This window comes from Lepisosteus oculatus, chromosome 17 (assembly GCF_040954835.1).
Source record: "Lepisosteus oculatus isolate fLepOcu1 chromosome 17, fLepOcu1.hap2, whole genome shotgun sequence".
Classification (NCBI taxonomy): domain Eukaryota; kingdom Metazoa; phylum Chordata; class Actinopteri; order Semionotiformes; family Lepisosteidae; genus Lepisosteus; species Lepisosteus oculatus.
Window position 1 is genome coordinate 8,304,252 of NC_090712.1, and position 18,070 is coordinate 8,322,321.

General features: G+C 33.9%; 1 protein-coding gene across 4 annotated transcripts in view; it reads left to right on the plus strand.

The window, feature by feature from the left end:
• The window catches only part of LOC107079342 (uncharacterized), a 42,172-nt gene extending 24,908 nt beyond the window's left edge, over window positions 1-17,264 (plus strand). For 2 of the 4 annotated variants that reach the window (XM_069179985.1, XM_015362696.2), the window contains 6 exons: window positions 442-637; window positions 1,750-1,823; window positions 2,594-2,775; window positions 8,075-8,193; window positions 8,933-9,014; window positions 15,982-17,264. In XM_069179985.1, the coding sequence (XP_069036086.1) occupies window positions 442-637; window positions 1,750-1,823; window positions 2,594-2,775; window positions 8,075-8,193; window positions 8,933-9,014; window positions 15,982-16,271 (943 nt within the window). In that variant the 3' untranslated portion in view covers window positions 16,272-17,264. Of the gene's footprint in view, window positions 1-441; window positions 638-1,749; window positions 1,824-2,593; window positions 2,776-4,661; window positions 5,105-8,074; window positions 8,194-8,932; window positions 9,015-15,981 lie in introns of those variants that run through there. The other 2 variants (XM_015362695.2, XM_069179986.1) reach the window with 2 other exon arrangements.
• The last annotated feature ends 806 nt before the right edge of the window (window positions 17,265-18,070 follow it).

An 18,070-nucleotide genomic window follows, 5' to 3' on the forward strand; every position in this document is an offset into this window, starting at 1 on the left:
AATGTACACTACCAACATGACATTTACATCAGTCATATTTACATCAGTTTGAATGCTTAAGATTTAAGATTTGTAGTGACATTTACTCAAATGAAGTATAATAATAAAGATGCTTCATTGAATACATTAAAAGCGATTGTTCCTCTGTGTTTTGCGGTGTTTTAGTAAAGATTCAAACAGAGCTAATGTATTCTCACACCAGTAAGCTACCTTGATTATTTCAGTTCTAAATTTCTTAAGTTAAAGAAGTAAATAATTGCACATGTTTACATACTTGTATCATTCTAGTTAGTAATTAAAGCACCTACTTTATCCGTTACAAATTATATTTGTCCAAAGCTATTATTTCTTCAGGTTAGACTCAGATAATATTTTATCAGTCCTGCTCAGCTTGGTAATGATTTTTTTTTCAAGAAATGATCTTGAAAGTATTTGTTACAGGAAGATTCTGAGGGAGTATGCTCTGCCATCTGGGAAAGAGCTGAGCTTTCAGGAGAGGGTGGTGAAATGGTGTGCCCTCCAAGGCTGTTCAAGGAAATTCAGAGCAAAAGACCCCTCTCTCAAGTCCTCTACTACCAAAGCAGGAGGATTGGATACTGTAGTCCTGAAAACAATGCCCACAAAACTCAGAGAGCAGGTATGTGAATCTCCAACATGAATGCCAGTTTAGGTCTCTTTGTTAACACTGTATCTACTCATGTGTATGTACTGTACGTAAGAAACAGAGAGAAATGTAATATAAAATAAGAGTTAAAAAATAATATAATCCATTAGCTCCTTTCGTTTCACATCAGCTCATGGAGTTAAAAAAAACAACAAGATAAAAGAAGCTGAGACAGGTACAGTATATGCAAATCAATAAACTAAAACAAAACACAATTAAAAACTAGTATATAAAAGTCAGTTTTATGACAGAGTTTGAAAGCAATAACTGACATACAAGATCTGAAGTGGAATAGACGACCAAGCGCTGCCACAGAGGTGATAAAAACACCATTACAACATTGTGAACATGAACGTCAGATGTCTGGGAGTAAAGCTGAAACCTGACCTGATTGATAAAACTAGAAAAATATTATACATCTTGTAATATTATTACTAACTAATACATAAGCCTCTTCTTTTAGTAGCTTAAGAAATAAAGTATTTTGTAAAGAAAATGCAAGACTGAGCCCTGCATTATTCAGTATCTGGGTTATTTGAGGAAATGTGATGACTTCAGAAACGGTTACTATTCTAGAAAATTCAGCCTGAAGCAGGAGACTTGAAAATGAGACCAAATGATTTCCACTGGGACAAAACAGGAGGAATATTACTGCACTGGGTATGCCATAAGGGCTGTCTAAATTACATTTTCATGAAGAAAAGCAAGGAAATAATATATGAAGGGACAAAATAAAAGCAGTGACTAATAAGTTGAATTATGCTGAAAAAATCTGTTTCAATATTTTTTATATTTACTGGTTTAATTCTCTTCTAACCTCAAAGTGTTCAGGTTTTTAAGAATATAAGGACATACTGTATAGTGCGTTCCCCACTATTCATCACCAAACACTAATTGCTGCAGTTGCATCTTAATTACAGATGACCTACATGTGTGAAAGACATAATGGCTGTATTGATAAAAGTAGTTAGGCGAGTTCATTTGAAAAGATTAAAAATGGAACGACTGCTTCAGTATATTTTGCTCTCTTTAATGCTCAATACCAGTGTTAAATAACATTTCTCATTTCTTTCTCATCACTTCAGGTCATATGTAATGAAACGCTGTGCAAAGCACAGCAGAAGCAATCACATGGATCTCATCATGTCCTCTCAATACAGTAAGAAAAACAACTTTTTTTAGAAGTTTCAACTGACCTTCTAATGAAAAGTGGCTATTGTGTTCTTAATCTTACATTATATTCACTTAATGAATTCCATGCCCTGAGACCAACAGTACAATGCAAAATAGCTGAACTGAAAGGACATGTACAGTAGCTCTAGAAATAAATGTTTTTTTTTTGTCTAAGTATAGCACAAGGACTCAGGCTGTTCTTTTAGCACCCATGTTGTAAGCTCAAAGATCAAACCACTTGCATTGAAAACCTGTCACTTGACAAAGGGATCTGTGTGCTCTTGAAAACCCAAGGGAGCAAAATAAATACAAGAAGGTCACCACATTATCAGTCTGGTTATAAAAGAATATTTCCCCCCAAAAATGGAACTAGTAGCATTGTACCTTTCTAAAAAAAAGGTTAGACCATGAGGTTTACTACAATCATTGTTCAGCATTACAGAGGAAAAATATCTGAGGTGTTTTAGTTTTTTGAAGTGGGTTGGTGTACGTAGGTTGCAAGCTTATTGCTGTGTCCCTGCATTAGCAAAAGGATTCCGTTTTTTTCAAGTCAGCTTGAACTGTACTTTGAAGTCTCCAGGATAATGTTTTTTAAACCAGCGACCCACAGACTTCTTTTTGAATGTGTACAACACCCTCCCCCCCCCCCCCCCCCCCACTATCCCCTCTTCCCTTGTTTTTGAAACTTGTTTTTGAAGTCTGTTTACTCCCCTGAACTCTTCTCTGGATCTCAATTTTTTGTTTTTGCCTTGACAGGAATCTACAAATACATCCAGAGCCTAAAAGGCTGGGCCAGTCTGTTGGTTTTGAAACCTCGTGCTGGTTGACATCTGCTAATAACCAATTTCTCCTGCCATCAGTGAGTGTTGGCATCATGCCCACATTTCTCCCCCGCGCAGCAGTCTCCATGGAGAGAGGGAGACTCGTAGGGCGGCATGGTAAGGTTTTAAGTGAAGTGCTCTGACATGGGCAGAGACAAAAGAGTGATTTGCTGCTCCCAATCTGAAATACAATTTACTCCCACATTTTCAATTAATTTACTTAGCAGCTTCTACAGCATTTGTGGTCTTGAAGGATGTGTAGGGCTGGTTGTTTTTAAGTTGCAGTTTCTTGAAAAAGTGAAATGAAACCTGATTTATTAAAATAAAGCCTTCAAAAATGTGAATGTCTGTACACTGAAAGAAAGGAATTGATTTATTTTCTGTTGTGGGAAAGTTATTTTTTACAAGTTTTACCCTTTGTAATGTCATATTTCCTAGCTAAAGGGTAATTTTTTTTGGTATGGTTTGGTCTGTGTGGTAATCTGCATCTCCCCCATACTGCTAATGTGCTGTTGCGGTATTGACAGAAAACTAAACAACAAGACCTTTGGAAAATAGAAACTGCATTATATAAACATATTTCATATACTTTGCTAGGCAAAGCAGCATTTTTATTGTAGTCTGCAAATATAAAATGCACACTGAGTCATCACCTCCCACAGTATAGCAGCTAAGACCCCATCCAGCGTATGAGTCTAATTAGAATAAAAAGCGTAGCAATTAAAGTTTAGAGAGATGACTCTATATTTGAACTCTGCATGTGATGGATATTTTATAATAGTTTTAATACCACTTCAGAGACACAGTGATGCCCTGTTGGCTGTAAATAGAGATGTGTATTCATTTACTAATTATTGGAGTTTCACACCAATGCTGTTCACTGCTGCCAAAAGTACAGCTGAAAATAGAATTTGCAGGAGGACTGCAGTTTTAAAAATAACTCATTGTTTTCTTTACCATTTTGTGAAGGTGCAAGAGAGTGTCACAAAGGAACTTGCCTTTTAAATATTTATAAGAATAAATATTGTGGATTTATTTCAATTTATGTTTGTAGTCCCTTTGAAGATCACCCCCCTGCCCCATGTTTTACCCTGGTTTTCACCTGCAGTTCATTCATTAGGTACAAACAGTGCACTTCTTTAAAATATTAATGAAGTTTGTTGAATGAATTGGATGGATTTCATCTCCCCAAAGTAATTAAGCTTCCACTCTTATGCCTTTTTTTGTGTTTCTGTTTTGTGTTATTGCCAATTAGTAAGTGCTTGCTTTAAACGTGCTTGGAATAACAATAATATATAATAAATATAATATATTTAAAGAATTTTGCCTTGTATTGAAATTGAAGAGACTGAAGAGGAAAAAGAACATTACATTAGGATAGTACCATCTACTTTATGACCTGCAGTTTTAGCTCCTGTTATTTTGGAATCATTTATAATGGAGAATTTTATCTCGAAAGTTTACTTTTTACTGTTCTCCGTCTTAATCAGTGAACATAACATTATTCTAAGAAATAAGGGAGTCATAATGTAATGTGTTTCACTCTTTTTGACAGCATTTTCCAGGAGTCTGCCTTGCTTTTCTTTTATCTCTTGCTACCTGGAAAGGGAACTAATTAATTTCCTTCAACAACTATTTTTGTTAATTAAAGAACTCACCAAATGGAACAAATAGAAGAATGAATCTCTATCCTTCTGACTGAGATGTTGCTGTGGTGCAGCAATGTTAGTCTTCTGAACTCCTTACATAAAAGTTAACATATAGTGTTAACAATGTGTACTAATTTTACCACAATAATGTAGTTTAAATTAAGTTATTTGTATAGATTTATAAATGATTATCAACACCGCTGGAAGGTTAACTTGCAATGAATAAGCAGGTTGTGTTATCCTATCCAGTCTCATGTTTCTTTAATACTGTGCCACTTAAAGTAATGACAGACATTTATTTTGGGCCATATGGCCAATACTGTTCATTTGTTGTTTTTCTCTATATTTCCATAGCCCAGTACCAGTAACCTGCATGCCTTTGGTACAGTACAGTATGTGAAAGGAAACAAATGCAAAATTCACACAGATAGCTACTCCAAACTGGTGAATCCAAAGCCACAGGAGAATTAAGTAGTAGTGTTAGCCACCATGATACCATGTCAAGTATGGAATTGTAGTGCAAACATTTTTCCTTAAATAAATTACAGACCTGAATTGTTTGGTAAGCAATGTGAAAGTACTGTAAAATGCAAACCAGAGTTGTCAAGAGCCAATAATTTGAAAAGAGCCACATGTTGCTTACTGAAAACAAATGGAGAGCCTTGTACTATGGATTGTGATGTTCTGATGATCTCTTGTTGTGTACCTAAAGAGCCTGGTATAAAATGGAGAAATACAGGAGGAATAAACTCGGAAAGCAAAAAGACCTTCCAAGCACATCATCTGATGAGTCCTGAACAGATTTAATCATATTCCTTTGACTGCTGTGGATAGGGGGCCTGGGGATGAGCTATTTTTGATTGTCTATCTGAAACCTCTATGGAATTCTGAATGTTTTTCTTGTGAAACTCTGTAGAAAAATAAAACATAAAAAATGTTACCATTGATAATAATTTGTATTACCATTGAGGGTGACCTAGCATTGATTTCATTTAAGGTGCACAACATGTTGATATTAAAAACAAGTAAATTGTACCTCAGCTCTTCCACAAGGACAAAAACCAGAGAAAAAGCCTACATGATGGACAGACTGAGATGAATGGGAGAGCCCCGTGCTGGCTCTGCACAAAGGTGGAAACACAGGACAGTTTCTTTTTTTCCATGCACACTGGCCTGGATTACATCAATCCACTCACACTCCTGCCAATTGCAAATTACAAGATCAGTACTTGATAGTGGGTTTTGATTGAAGTAATAACCTTCTGTAAAATAACAAACCACCACCAAATATCAGGTCTATAAAATGTGATTGGTAGGTTGATTGAAGAGCTGATTTAATACAGACCATAGTTAGAGCAACTTGGCTGAAATGACAGATTGTAAAAATTAGATGATACTGAAAACTGGATAGCAAAATAAATGAGGTGAAATGGGCCTTATGACTTGGCACTGTCCTGCCGGTAGTTGGAAGCAAAGGTGAAGAACAGTTATAATCTTACAGAAGAAATGTGAAACATCTTATGGTTTTTTATTGCCTCATTTGATGGCTTTCCTGTTTCAGAAGTTTTAGAGACTAAGGCTCAGTGCTTAACCAAAACAAGAGCTTTAGTCTATTAAATACGCTGTGAGGTATGGGTTTTCTATCAACTCAAATCCAAATAACATAATGCCGATTAAGTAATTATTTCTATTATAATGACTTTTAAGAAAGCCATTAGACACCATATGCTGTACCAAAGGATGAGCATATTAGCTAAGACATGTGAAATTGATTATTGATTATTATTAAATATGCATCACAAAAAAATGGTTTGGTCTGAAAGGTTTTTGATAAGATGAAAAAGTGCTGAAAAATCAATTTATGTAATGAAGTAAACCTTAAGAATTTTTTTATTTCTTCATCATCTCTATGAGTTAATATAATTGTAACTGTAGTTAATTAGTTATGAGATGTACTGTACAGTATATGCATTTTCACAAATCTCCAAAATACAGAGTGGGAAAACATTATATACTGTAAAGATATTGTTTCTTAAAAAATCCAGTCACCAGAGGCCAGGTCTCCCTCTATTTTTTCCATTGTTTCTGCTCGTAAGCAGAATAATAAATTTGAAAGGTCACTATGAAATGTGTAACATGGATGCACTCAAAAGCTGCCTCATTCAACTGTGTGGTGCAATACAGCGTGATTCACAAACACCAGATGCCCTGAAAAATATTTTTTCTCACATCAAAATGCAGAGGTTTCTATTTAAGAGGACTGTAATCACAAGAATTATCCAGTTTATTACAGCTTACATTACCCTGTTCTTTAAAAAAAGGCATTTGTCCTGTCTGATGTTTGAAAATTGAATTTTATAGATGGTATTACAGTAGGTGACATTTCTGGCTTGCACTGCAGATGTTGGATTCTTCTCATAGGGTATGCTATCTTCCTCAGAGCTGTTGAATAACTACACCAGTTATTTCAGACAGGCCACTGGAATTATGTCTCTCACTAAATTTATTGAGAATAGTGTTAACATCCCACAGACTTGTCTTGGTGTTGAAATCTTGAATATAAATGAAGTGCACTGCACTGCAGCTGATAAAAAAGTGACAGATCAGTTGTTAGTGCTCTGTGCTAGGCTCAAATTAGTTCAGTTAGTCCTGGTGTTCTATATTTTACATGACAGCTTATATTCAAGGTTGTATTGCTGCAGGCTTTCTAGTGGCCTGGATTCTTGTATTGTATAATAACTAGTTTCAAGCTGTTGTATTTAATTTTGCTCACAGATGTTTCATTTTGCGAATATAATGGGTAAGTTTAATTTCACCTGAATACGCAGTACTCCTTAACGTTTTATTGATTTTAGCTTTTTTGAGTCCAACTGAAAATGTTCATGCAATACTTCAATTACAGGCAAACAAGCTGATGGAACTAAATGCACAGATGAAGGTGAAGTTCATCTGGCAAGCTTTATCACTTTACCTTCTCATATGTTTAGACAGCAAAGCTTAAAAACCATCTCAAGATGCAGAGAAAGGACCAGTTATAATCGCACTACCATTAAAATAATTGATTAATAAAATCAGTACACATGGAGAGAAGTCCGCTTATGTGTAGCTCATGTGACTAATAGGATAAATGCATCATTGTATTGATCTTATTGTATTGGTCACTACAACTCTTCTCAATGTACAGTGCTGCCTGCTTTATTGTATTGGGGCCATACAATTTGATTAGCAGAATTATCAGTGTATTACATCTATCTTTGGTAGAGACATGTAAAACACTAAATGAATTTTCAAAGTCTTAGAGCAGAGATTAAAGTCAGGAAGATAATGGAACAACCCACAGGGCATTATATCCTAGACCTACTATAGATCTCAAGAAAGCCAAAGATTCTATCTTACTCTGCATGGGTCATTAAGAACATTAGTTTTAGTGTTATAGATGTTACAAAAGGACATTTATGACCAAACATTTATTAAATTTAATCTTAAACTGCCTGTAGTGATTTCTATACAAGTCAAACAACATTTGCAGTTTTTTCCCTCAAAAAATAATCTTTGGATCAAAGTTCTTTTAATAGCAGTGATTATCCACAGGAGGAAGAAGGAATGCTACAGTTCATACATCAGCACATACTGTATGTGAACCTGATAGTCTGAAACAATTCAGGGGATATTGTTATTGTAAATAAAGGCTGAGAAAACTGAAAAATTGAATTGTTGAAAAAGAGATGTGAATTTGTTGCAAGGTCTGAACAATGTTTTATTTTTAGGGTACACTTGTTTCCCAGGCAACAAAAAGCCAGTTGCTGTATCCTCAGTGCCAGTAAGTCTTGTATCTACATCACTGGAGCTAAAACGAAGATCCAATGGGTATGAGAGTCTCAGACAGGTGAGCTGTGGTCCTGTGGCTGTTTTCAGAATAATATTAGTTACTTTTTAAATTTCCAACATAAAGACTTGTAAAATGTTATTTCATATCATGTAACAGACTATATAAACTGAAGTAATAATATAAAAAAGTAAGTAGTTTGTAAAATATTAGAAATGGTTGTTTTAGCAGTTTAAAACCCATGCATCCTCTGTTATAAACTAAAACACAGACACTCCTTAAAGGCACTGGTTGTCTTTCAATGCTTAAACATTATGTTAAACCAAAGAGGAAGATGGAAATTACGTAGAGAAAACAGCAACAATACGTTTAACAGGTAATGAAATCATCATTATTCTATTTGCCTGTTTGTATTCTGAAAAATTAAAATTCATGACATGAAATGCATGTGGTTTAAACTATTGTAATTCAGAGACTCTTAATAAAGATTGATTGGACCATATTATGTATATCTTTGCAATAGCATGAGCACAATTTTAAGATGTATAGCGAACAGAATAAAACAAAAATTTACACCTGTTATATTAAAACACAAATGCACAAGATATTTAGCAGGCATACAGTATATAGGCATACTGTATATCTGTATGAATGTATTTGCATATATTCATATATGTATGTATATTTGAATTTATGAGAATTATACAAAAAATATACTGATTTTCACCATTAGGTATCCATAGCTTTTTTCTTTTTAACTAAGCTACTGTATACGGTATATATATTTTCTCCAAAATAGGTGTGTGAAGACAACACAACCAACGAAAATCGAAATACAAGAACACTTCCTACAAGAGCCAGATGTAAAGATGTCATGAAATGTGAGTTTGAGGCCTGTTTTGTCTTATTGCATAACACATGAACAAAGAAAATTATAAGAAAATAACCCACCAAGGATTAAAGCCGGTATAGGTAAGTGATTCATTAGAGATGCCGCCCTGCAGGTACTGTATTTTTTAATTATGAGCTGATTTAGATGTGAAATACAAGTGATTGTAAATTATTAGCTCAATTAATTAATTAAGATCAGAGATGGAATAAATACTGGAGGACAATTGGTCTTCACGGTCCCAGCCCTGGATAAAAGTTATACCATTTGTTCTGCATTTTCAAAAACAAGTGTGTCAGGTCTGGGTAATCACTTCAGTAGCCCAGCTGGATAGCAAATTTGTCAGTCCCTTAATGTGATGCTGATGACAGTCCACTTGGCCTGCAGGACACACTACGCAACAACTGCATTCTTTAATAACGTGATAGAGGTCAGCCTTTTAGCCTATTAGAACCTCATTTAATTAAAACCAAAATTACTTTAGTCGTTACTCACAATTGAACAAATTATCTTTTAATGTCTTCAATTCGAAGTGAACAGAATGCAAATTTCCTCATTGATCGCACATTGTTAGAAATGGCTATTTATAGGTAAGCCTAAGAGCAAAACTCAAGTGTATTAATGGTTTAATTATAAACTCTATTAGGGAAGCAATTGTAATCAGTTGTAACTTTCCTTTTTACAGAAAGAGCAGCACAATGCAAGTGTACTGTTTTCTTCGCTGTATACAGTATACTGCTGTTGAAAACAGTAGTAAGTTGCAGTTGTGAGTTGTTTCTATATATTGTACTGTATGTTCAAAAGTAAAAGGAATATGTGTTTTGGCTTTTCTTAAAATGTTTTTTGTTTCAGTTGTACTCATATTTCTTCTTATTGGAAATGTACACAATTGTGGAAAAACTAGTAAATGGTGTTTTTATTATTGTTAAGTGCTAAAGTTAATATTATAGCCATTTATTAGATTAGCAGCTCTTATGAAACGTGGTTTTCTGAGTACTGTATGTACAGTAGTCCTAACTGCAAATTATTTCATAAACAATATGAACAATCTCATTCTTAACAGTATGCCTGAATACATTTTTTTCCAATTTTGTATTGATTTCTGTAACAGAAAAGAAAACATTCTATTTTCTATTTCATTCGAGGTTGTTTTTCACCCCTGTCAAGAAAAAGCATGTATTCATCACTAATAGATCATAACAGTGCGTGTAGATTTTTCTTTGACTTGCAGTGAAGACCAAGAAACTTTTTCATCACACATTTTTAAAAGTTTAAATGAGAACGCCGTGGGTGGGAGCTGGGAAGTACTATAATATTTTCAAAACCTAAATTGAATTCAAACAACAGTAGGGCAAAGTACACAACACAAAGTGTCTGTCTCTGAATTCTTGTAACTTAGGTTTCTTAAAAGCTATTGAATCTGGAGATAAAAATAAATCAAAGGGACTGTCTTTAAATAGCATCTGGAACTTCACAACAACAAAGTCCTAATTTCTGAAAGGTCAACACTGACACGGCTTTCAATCTTAAAAGGAAATGTTTCTGACAGATAAAAAATTCAATATGAAAAGCCATCTATTTTGCTGCTTATATGGTATATCACTTTCCTATTCTTTGTTCTTAGTATGTAGATTAACAGCAATTAATAGACTTCATTGGTAAGCTACTGTAGGCATCTATACCGTATGGCTTTTTCTGTCCATTGATTGGAAATGAAATGCTACTGGTACTGTAAGTGATTAGATCAAAGGTAAATTTACATTTGTGTTTTCTTCTAAATTTTTTAATACATTCTAAACAGTTAGAAACAACAAATGTTGCGAATGGTGTTGCAGGTTCTCTTGAGCACCTGCTTTACACAATATCATGGATTTCCCTGAATACAGTAGATACTGGTCTTGACTTTCAAACAGGCTATAAGATTTTATAGACTATTACTTCCCAACCAGGGATTCGCAAACCTAGGGGTTCGTGATGGTACTGCAGGGGGTTCGAGAGATTGTGATGGAAACATCAATGTCAAATTAAATAGTCCTATTAGTAAATCACAATGTAATGATAAGAATAAGAAAACAACAGAAGCAGTATCAATATTTTACGAAGTGAAAAGAAGCATGTTAAGAGGGTTGCTGTAGCATTTATCTACATTTATTGAAAGGTTGTGATTTAGTTAAAATCTCAAAGGGGTACTTTGAGGCAAATAATTTAGGTTGAAGGGGTTCAGCTGACAAAAAAGGTTGGGAACCCCTGACTTAGAGGATAATACTATCTCGGCTTCTCCTGTTTCATAGAAAAGATTCACATTTAACCAAAGAAAGATGCTTATGCATAACACACATTTTAATAATACATATTTTGAACATTAATGAAAGTAGCAATGTTTTATTGCAATGTCTGCTTGATCCCTACTGCCACATTACCACAACAGTCTTTACTTACGTCTCTGTTATTTGTTTTTTAAACACTGTGCTTTCCTGCTGCGACATTTATAAAGTGAAAATAGAATGTTGTAATATAATTATTAGACTTATATATAGACACTCAGAGTAGACTTATTGGAAATAGTGGGGGGAAAATATTTTATCGGAAGGTAGTCTATCGTAACAAAGGGCTGTTGCAAGACCATACAGTATATAAAGTGGCTTTCAATTGATTTCAATTGTGACTGTAAACTCCAAACATGTTGGACTGCAATTTTCTGTCACACAAATAAAAATCAATATTTAAAAAGCTGCAATAGTATTTGTAATCATTTGCATGAAATGGGCCTTGTTGGGACATAAAATTTAGGGGTGAAACCAGGGAAACTAAATGCAATATTGTAAAATTGCAGATGCATAGTGAAAGGAACCCTTCATTTGAAAAGCTGACGTGTACTGTAGTATCAGCTTTAATCAAACGCATTGATTTCTGCTCATAGGAAGCTTTGATGTTATTTTAACACCAAGACAGCAACATGGAGAAGGCTTCTTCTGGCAGATTCTGTTATTGTTTCAGTGTTTGTGCAGTTCATCTTTAAGAAGGATAAGAACATAATTTTCTAGCTGCACCACAGCACTATCAACATTGCAGCAACTTCATCTGATACCTTGTGTGTCCCATGAGTTCCAGGAATTCCAGAGTCTGTGCCATGAACCTCAGAGCCTCTTCTGAATTCACAGTAGGAGTCAGTAACCTACTGTAGCATGAATGAGTTATTATCAAACTGGTGGATTGTCATGAAAATATATAATGTATTTCTGTGTAAATTGACACTGGAACATTTCATTAATATACAGCAGTTGATTTCCAATACTTCTAGTAGGACAACATTAACAACATTTGCTCTCGTGCAAAATTTGCTCTGTGTATTCTCTGTTGTGCTGCGTCTAGCTTCTTAAATGTAATAACTGGAAAAACAAAGTGCAAACGTACCTAAAGTTGGTTCTGTGTGAGCTACTTAGCTTGAACTTAAGCCCCAAACTAGGCCTCTACTGTACTTCCAGATACATTACGAAATGTTTGACGGGACCTTATTCCAGGTGGAAATTGCTCTGCAGGTTTGTGGTGCTAGAGAGTTAAATAAAAGTAATTTAAACAAGCATCAATGCTTTTGAGTTCAATCAATAACTGTTAAATACGATAGAATGAAGACAAATTTCAATCCTGCATTTATTGATTTTGTCAAACTTATTTGCAGTGCAAGGCTTTCTTATATAAAGCATTTACTGTAAATAAATATTGTTGTTTAAAGTTAAACACTGTTACAGTGTTTTTATTGGGTTTACAGAGAAATACTGTATCTGAAATGACCTAGAACAAATGGATTATTAACTTGATCTTGGCAGTATTTAAAATACAAAAAGGTCTTTGTGTTGTATAACTTGGAGACATGCTCTAAGCATATCAGTCATTATCAAAGAAAGGGAGAAATCATAGAAAATGTGCTTTGAAAGTAAACACGTTTGTGACAGAAATTAGAATTGTGACAGAAGAGAATTGTGTTAAAGGTTTTTCTATGGATGATGATTTTTTTCAGTTTTGATGTTTCTGTTTCAGTAACAGTTAAAGATGTTTTTTTGCAATGATGTAGTCCAATAGTTTATAATTTTTTCAGTCATGAAGTGTTGAATAGTTTTATATAGCTTAGATTTGATCACTTAAGACTTATTAAAATATACTTTAATCTGACTTGACATCTATAGCGTAGTGAATTGAAAAGTATATATAATGTTCTCTAATCATACCCACAATAAAATAGAAACAAACAAATCATGTAGTTATGGACTTTATTTAAGGCAAGAAATATCTAGTTATCTTATCTGTTATCATTCTGTTGTTTGAAGTTTATTTTCCCAATATCATCATGGGCATGATACATTTGGAGGGAAATGTATTTTATATACATACCTTGTCTACAGTATATACAGTATAGATGTGAATATGGTAGATGAACATACTATGATGTCTTTTCTTTTAAAAAGTCCTTTCCAATAAAAAGTCTAACTAATTGCTTTTTGGAAAGGAATTAAACTAGTATTCCATGCTCTAGATTTTTCTGTCATCCCAAAAGTAATTTATTCCTTCCCTTGTAAACTCCATTGTGATTAATATTGATATTTGCTTAGTTTCATGATTAAAGGACAGGTTGAAATGGGTATCGTGTAGAGCAAATTTAAAATGAGGCCCAGAAATCCATTTTCATAATCATGTAGATTAACTCTCATCGTTGAGCCTTCATTAAGGTGGCACTAGAACAGAAAAGTTCACAGTGTGACATTTAATTTTTTAATTTAATCTTTTGGGAACCGGGATATTTTTGCTCAATACCTTGCACAAAAATACTTTAGTACAAGAAAAAAATAGGACATAAAAATAAAAAAAACTATTAACATAACTACTTAAAATACACATATAAAGAAATACAAATAACTAATTCTAACTATGACTATGGCTTAAAGCAACTCTCTTCTTGATGTTTAACATACTGTAACTAACTGCAACCTACAGTTAACTCCAAAACAAACCCTGGTTGATAATAGTTAATTATTGCCTTAAACCTGGTGGCAACTAAAGCTATTCTCTGATACATATATAGTATTTTGTTAAATTGCCAGTATAATTTGTTTTAGATTAATACAGTCACAAAAGCACATACTGTATGCATGCAAAAATAATCACAGGTTTAACTGCAAATTTATGTACAAACTTAGGATATTATTCAACTTTCATGTTGATTTAACTGCAATAAATTTTCATTTCCACTGAATTGTTACAGTTAAAATACTAATAAAGTAAAATTAGATTGTATAGGTTCCATCGATTTTTATTGGCTTCATTTCTCTATAAAGAATATACCACTTAAAAGCAGTTAGGAGCAAAGTAATTAAAGGAAAATATTGAATCTAATTATATTGACTATTGTACTCGACGTGAAGGCTGTGCTTCAAAACAAATACGATTGAACACAGTATAAAAAGTAATTAGAATGCAAGACTTTTAAATTTAAAATATTCCAGTTTAGTATTTGTGGGTTTTTTTTTCTTGGCATTGGAGTCTGGTAAGCACAGACAGAACAAGAACTTTTTGATGGAGAATGTGACTCCTCTCCATTATGTACTGTAAAATGTTCTGGGCTCTTCAGTATAGAAGATACTATATAAATGTGAGGAATTTATTAATGATATATTTTGGCATCTTTTACTCACTGTTAAATAACATCTGGGTAGCAGTAAAAACATTTTAAAAATATACATATATATATATAAAAGTAAAAGCCTTTTTAAAAAACAATCTATAAAAAGAAAGGATGCTGATAAAACGTCTGATTCTCATCTGAAATAGAAGGGTGACTCTGAGAAACCAATGGAAAAGCAACTGGTGTGAGCAACAGGAATCCTTTAGACTTTGTATAAAGAATGTTGCCAGTTTGGAAAGCAAAGAGATAAAACTTGTAAGCTGTTCACTGTTTGTCATGGAAATTTTATCTCTATCACTTGGACGTTACTTAGCCCTACAGAACAAGGGAAGCTGTAACTAGGCTAGAGTGACTGTGTTTACTATATATTGATATATGTGTTTTGTTAACAAGTGGATGATACTAGCAAAGATTTATTTCTGTGGCTGCTAATTAAAGCAAATTAAATTGTATGATATCTGGAGATAGAATATAGACAAATTATTTTTTACATACTAAACACCATACAAAAGAAACTCAATTTTAAAACATATGGAGAAAACAATAATTCCAAGGGGTTCCAAGAGACCGTACACTTCTATTGCAGTGTGCAGGTTTCATTTAAACCTCCTCAGATGTGAGGCTCAAAAGTGAACAAAGGTTTATTTTTCAGGCCACAGGCATTTATATTGTTTGCTTCTTCACAAAAGCTACTTAAAAAGGATGGGGAAAACACTATTAAAATACTGACATGGATCCAAAAACACTTTGGCCTTGATTTCATTGGACTTTCATAAAGCATCTCATGAACATCAATCTACAGTAAATGCACCTTGGTGTGTTTCACTAATGCAGATTCTGTGGTCATGCATCAACCTAAAATCAATTCCACACTGCTGTCTTGCACAAACCTGCAGTGAGATTTTTAATTTTCTGAACACAAGTTGTGATTTCCTTAAAGGGACAAAGGCATAACAAAAGGAAAAAATCCTTACTTTTATTGATGGCTTTCCTCTTTTCCTATTCCCAAAATGTCCCTTATTAATGTCCCAGTGTTATTCTTGATTTCAAATGCTGCCTTTCAAGTTTGGGATAGACAATGGACAATGATTTCAATTGGGATTAAGCTCTCTATTATTTTGGTCTCAGAAAGTTACGGTTTGTTACACCAGTATTAAGAAAAAAAAACATGCCTGATTTAAAATCAAAAACATTGTTTGCTCAATTTTCACATGCACACACAACAATGGTTTTGTATTTTAAGGAAGCATTCTAAACAATGTTGACATTTTTACATCCACAGGCAAAGGAGGACCTATCCAAGAGCAGAGTATTTCCTGGCCAGACACTCCAAGGTATTCAGAAACTGTTGGAAATACACAGGAAGAAAAGGACCTACAAAATAATGAGCTTGGTTCTGTTCAAGACACAGGTGGTTTTTCAAATGATGTTTCTTCTCTGGAACTTGCTGGAGACAAAATCCAAACTGCTACATTAAATGGACAGTCATGTCTTACAAAGCAAATTGCTGTCATCATTGATCTGAAAACTGTAGAAGAAAGTATTCACTCAGACTTTTCAAATGAAGACTAGGTATAGTTTTGGGGAGTGATATTTAAAAAGATCTATTTAGATAGTGTTATAGATTTTATATATATCTACCCTATTTATAAGAATATGCGGAGGAGACAATCAATAACAAGAAGATCAAACATAACACTCCCACAAACATATTATACTGTATCTACACAAACAAAAACATACCAATGTACTGTACTCTTTTGACTAAGGTAAAAGCAATGAACTGTATACACAGACACAAAACTACCCATTACATTCATTCACAGGTACAACAAAACAATTTAAATCAAGTTCAATACAGTAAATGCAGATTTGCATCTTAATCTGCTTCGGGTTGAATGCCTTTTATAGTTAAATGTCGAGAAAGGCCATTTGTCTAGTTATTTTTTTTGTGGAATTGTTTTTTCTTCAGATGAAACATTTTAATTCTGTACAGGTGTTAACATGGATAATCAAGATAGAATGTGGTACAACAATCAAGTTCTATTTGATCATTGAATTTTAAAGATGACCCTGATACTGTTGTATTTTCCTTAGATCTTCCTAATCCTCTGTTTACTTAACAGGCTCAGTTTATATCATCTTTTACCTTCTGCTTCGCTGATTTTCATTTCTTCAATTCAGGTCAAAAGGCAATTCTTTGTATGAGCTCACCTTGCCTGCCTTCCTTTTGCATCATATGATTTCCTTCTGTCCCTTTTTCCTACATCGTTGCTATCATTCATAGCATTTTTTAAATAAAAACGTGATTGATGTCTAAACTCCTGTTCCCATTTTAATTGGATTCATATCAGTCCATTTTACTCTGTAACTGTATCGTGATCCGTTTATATAATGCAATCAAAACCCTCCTCACAGTTAAGGCCTGTAAAGGCTTTTACAGAGCCTTTTGTCTCTAGATGGAGATTAAAATATGAGGGAATAGGCTACTGGTGTCTATGTCATCTAAAATGACTGTGTCTGTATGATATAATTCAATCAAATTAAACTTTTCACTTTTTAACACTTGGAATATGTCTCAAAGCATTATTCAGAACAGCTCAACAATAAGAATCATGTAGAAGTCTTAGATACTCATGACCTAGAATGTCTGAATCTTGGAGTAATAGGTGATTATCCTCACAGTGAGTTTAGGATTTGTCCCTCTTTATTCTACCCTCTGAGGTCAGGTTGGAAAGGATCCTTATTTCTGAGGAAGGGTGGTTAAGGTACTGGATTCCAGAATGAGAACACCATTGCAGAACAGGAGCAGGACAAAGCCAACAACACAATTCCTTTTAAGATTCCTTTAAAGATGACCTTGCAACATGTGCAAGTGAACTGCCACTTCATCTTTGCAATGGGTAGATCAGTGTCATTCTGTTTCTCCATCAGCTGAACAGAATTAGTGTTTCCCCACTGCCTTTCAATATTATACTTAAAAAGCTCCAAACTGTGGGCTTTTCTTCAAGAAGAACTCTGAAAAGTCTGATGCAGTCCAAAGAGACTCTATTTAACTTTTTTCTCTGGGATTTGCTGGGTAAAACCCTTTAAAGGAATATAGATTATAGTCCAAACTGCACCGTCCCTGTAATACTCATTACCACGTTAACAGGGTTGTTTCTTTTAGCTTATAAGAGAACACTGTGATAACTAGTGTATATGTCCAATTTATCTTTCTGGAGATCTTATGCAGACACTTATAATGTGGATTAATTCTGACACTAAAATTAATTGTAGGGATTTCATCTTTCCTGTAAGCAGACCTCATTTGGGAGGATTCATGCTACACGTGGAACTTAATGTCTCAAATTATATTACATACTGTATGT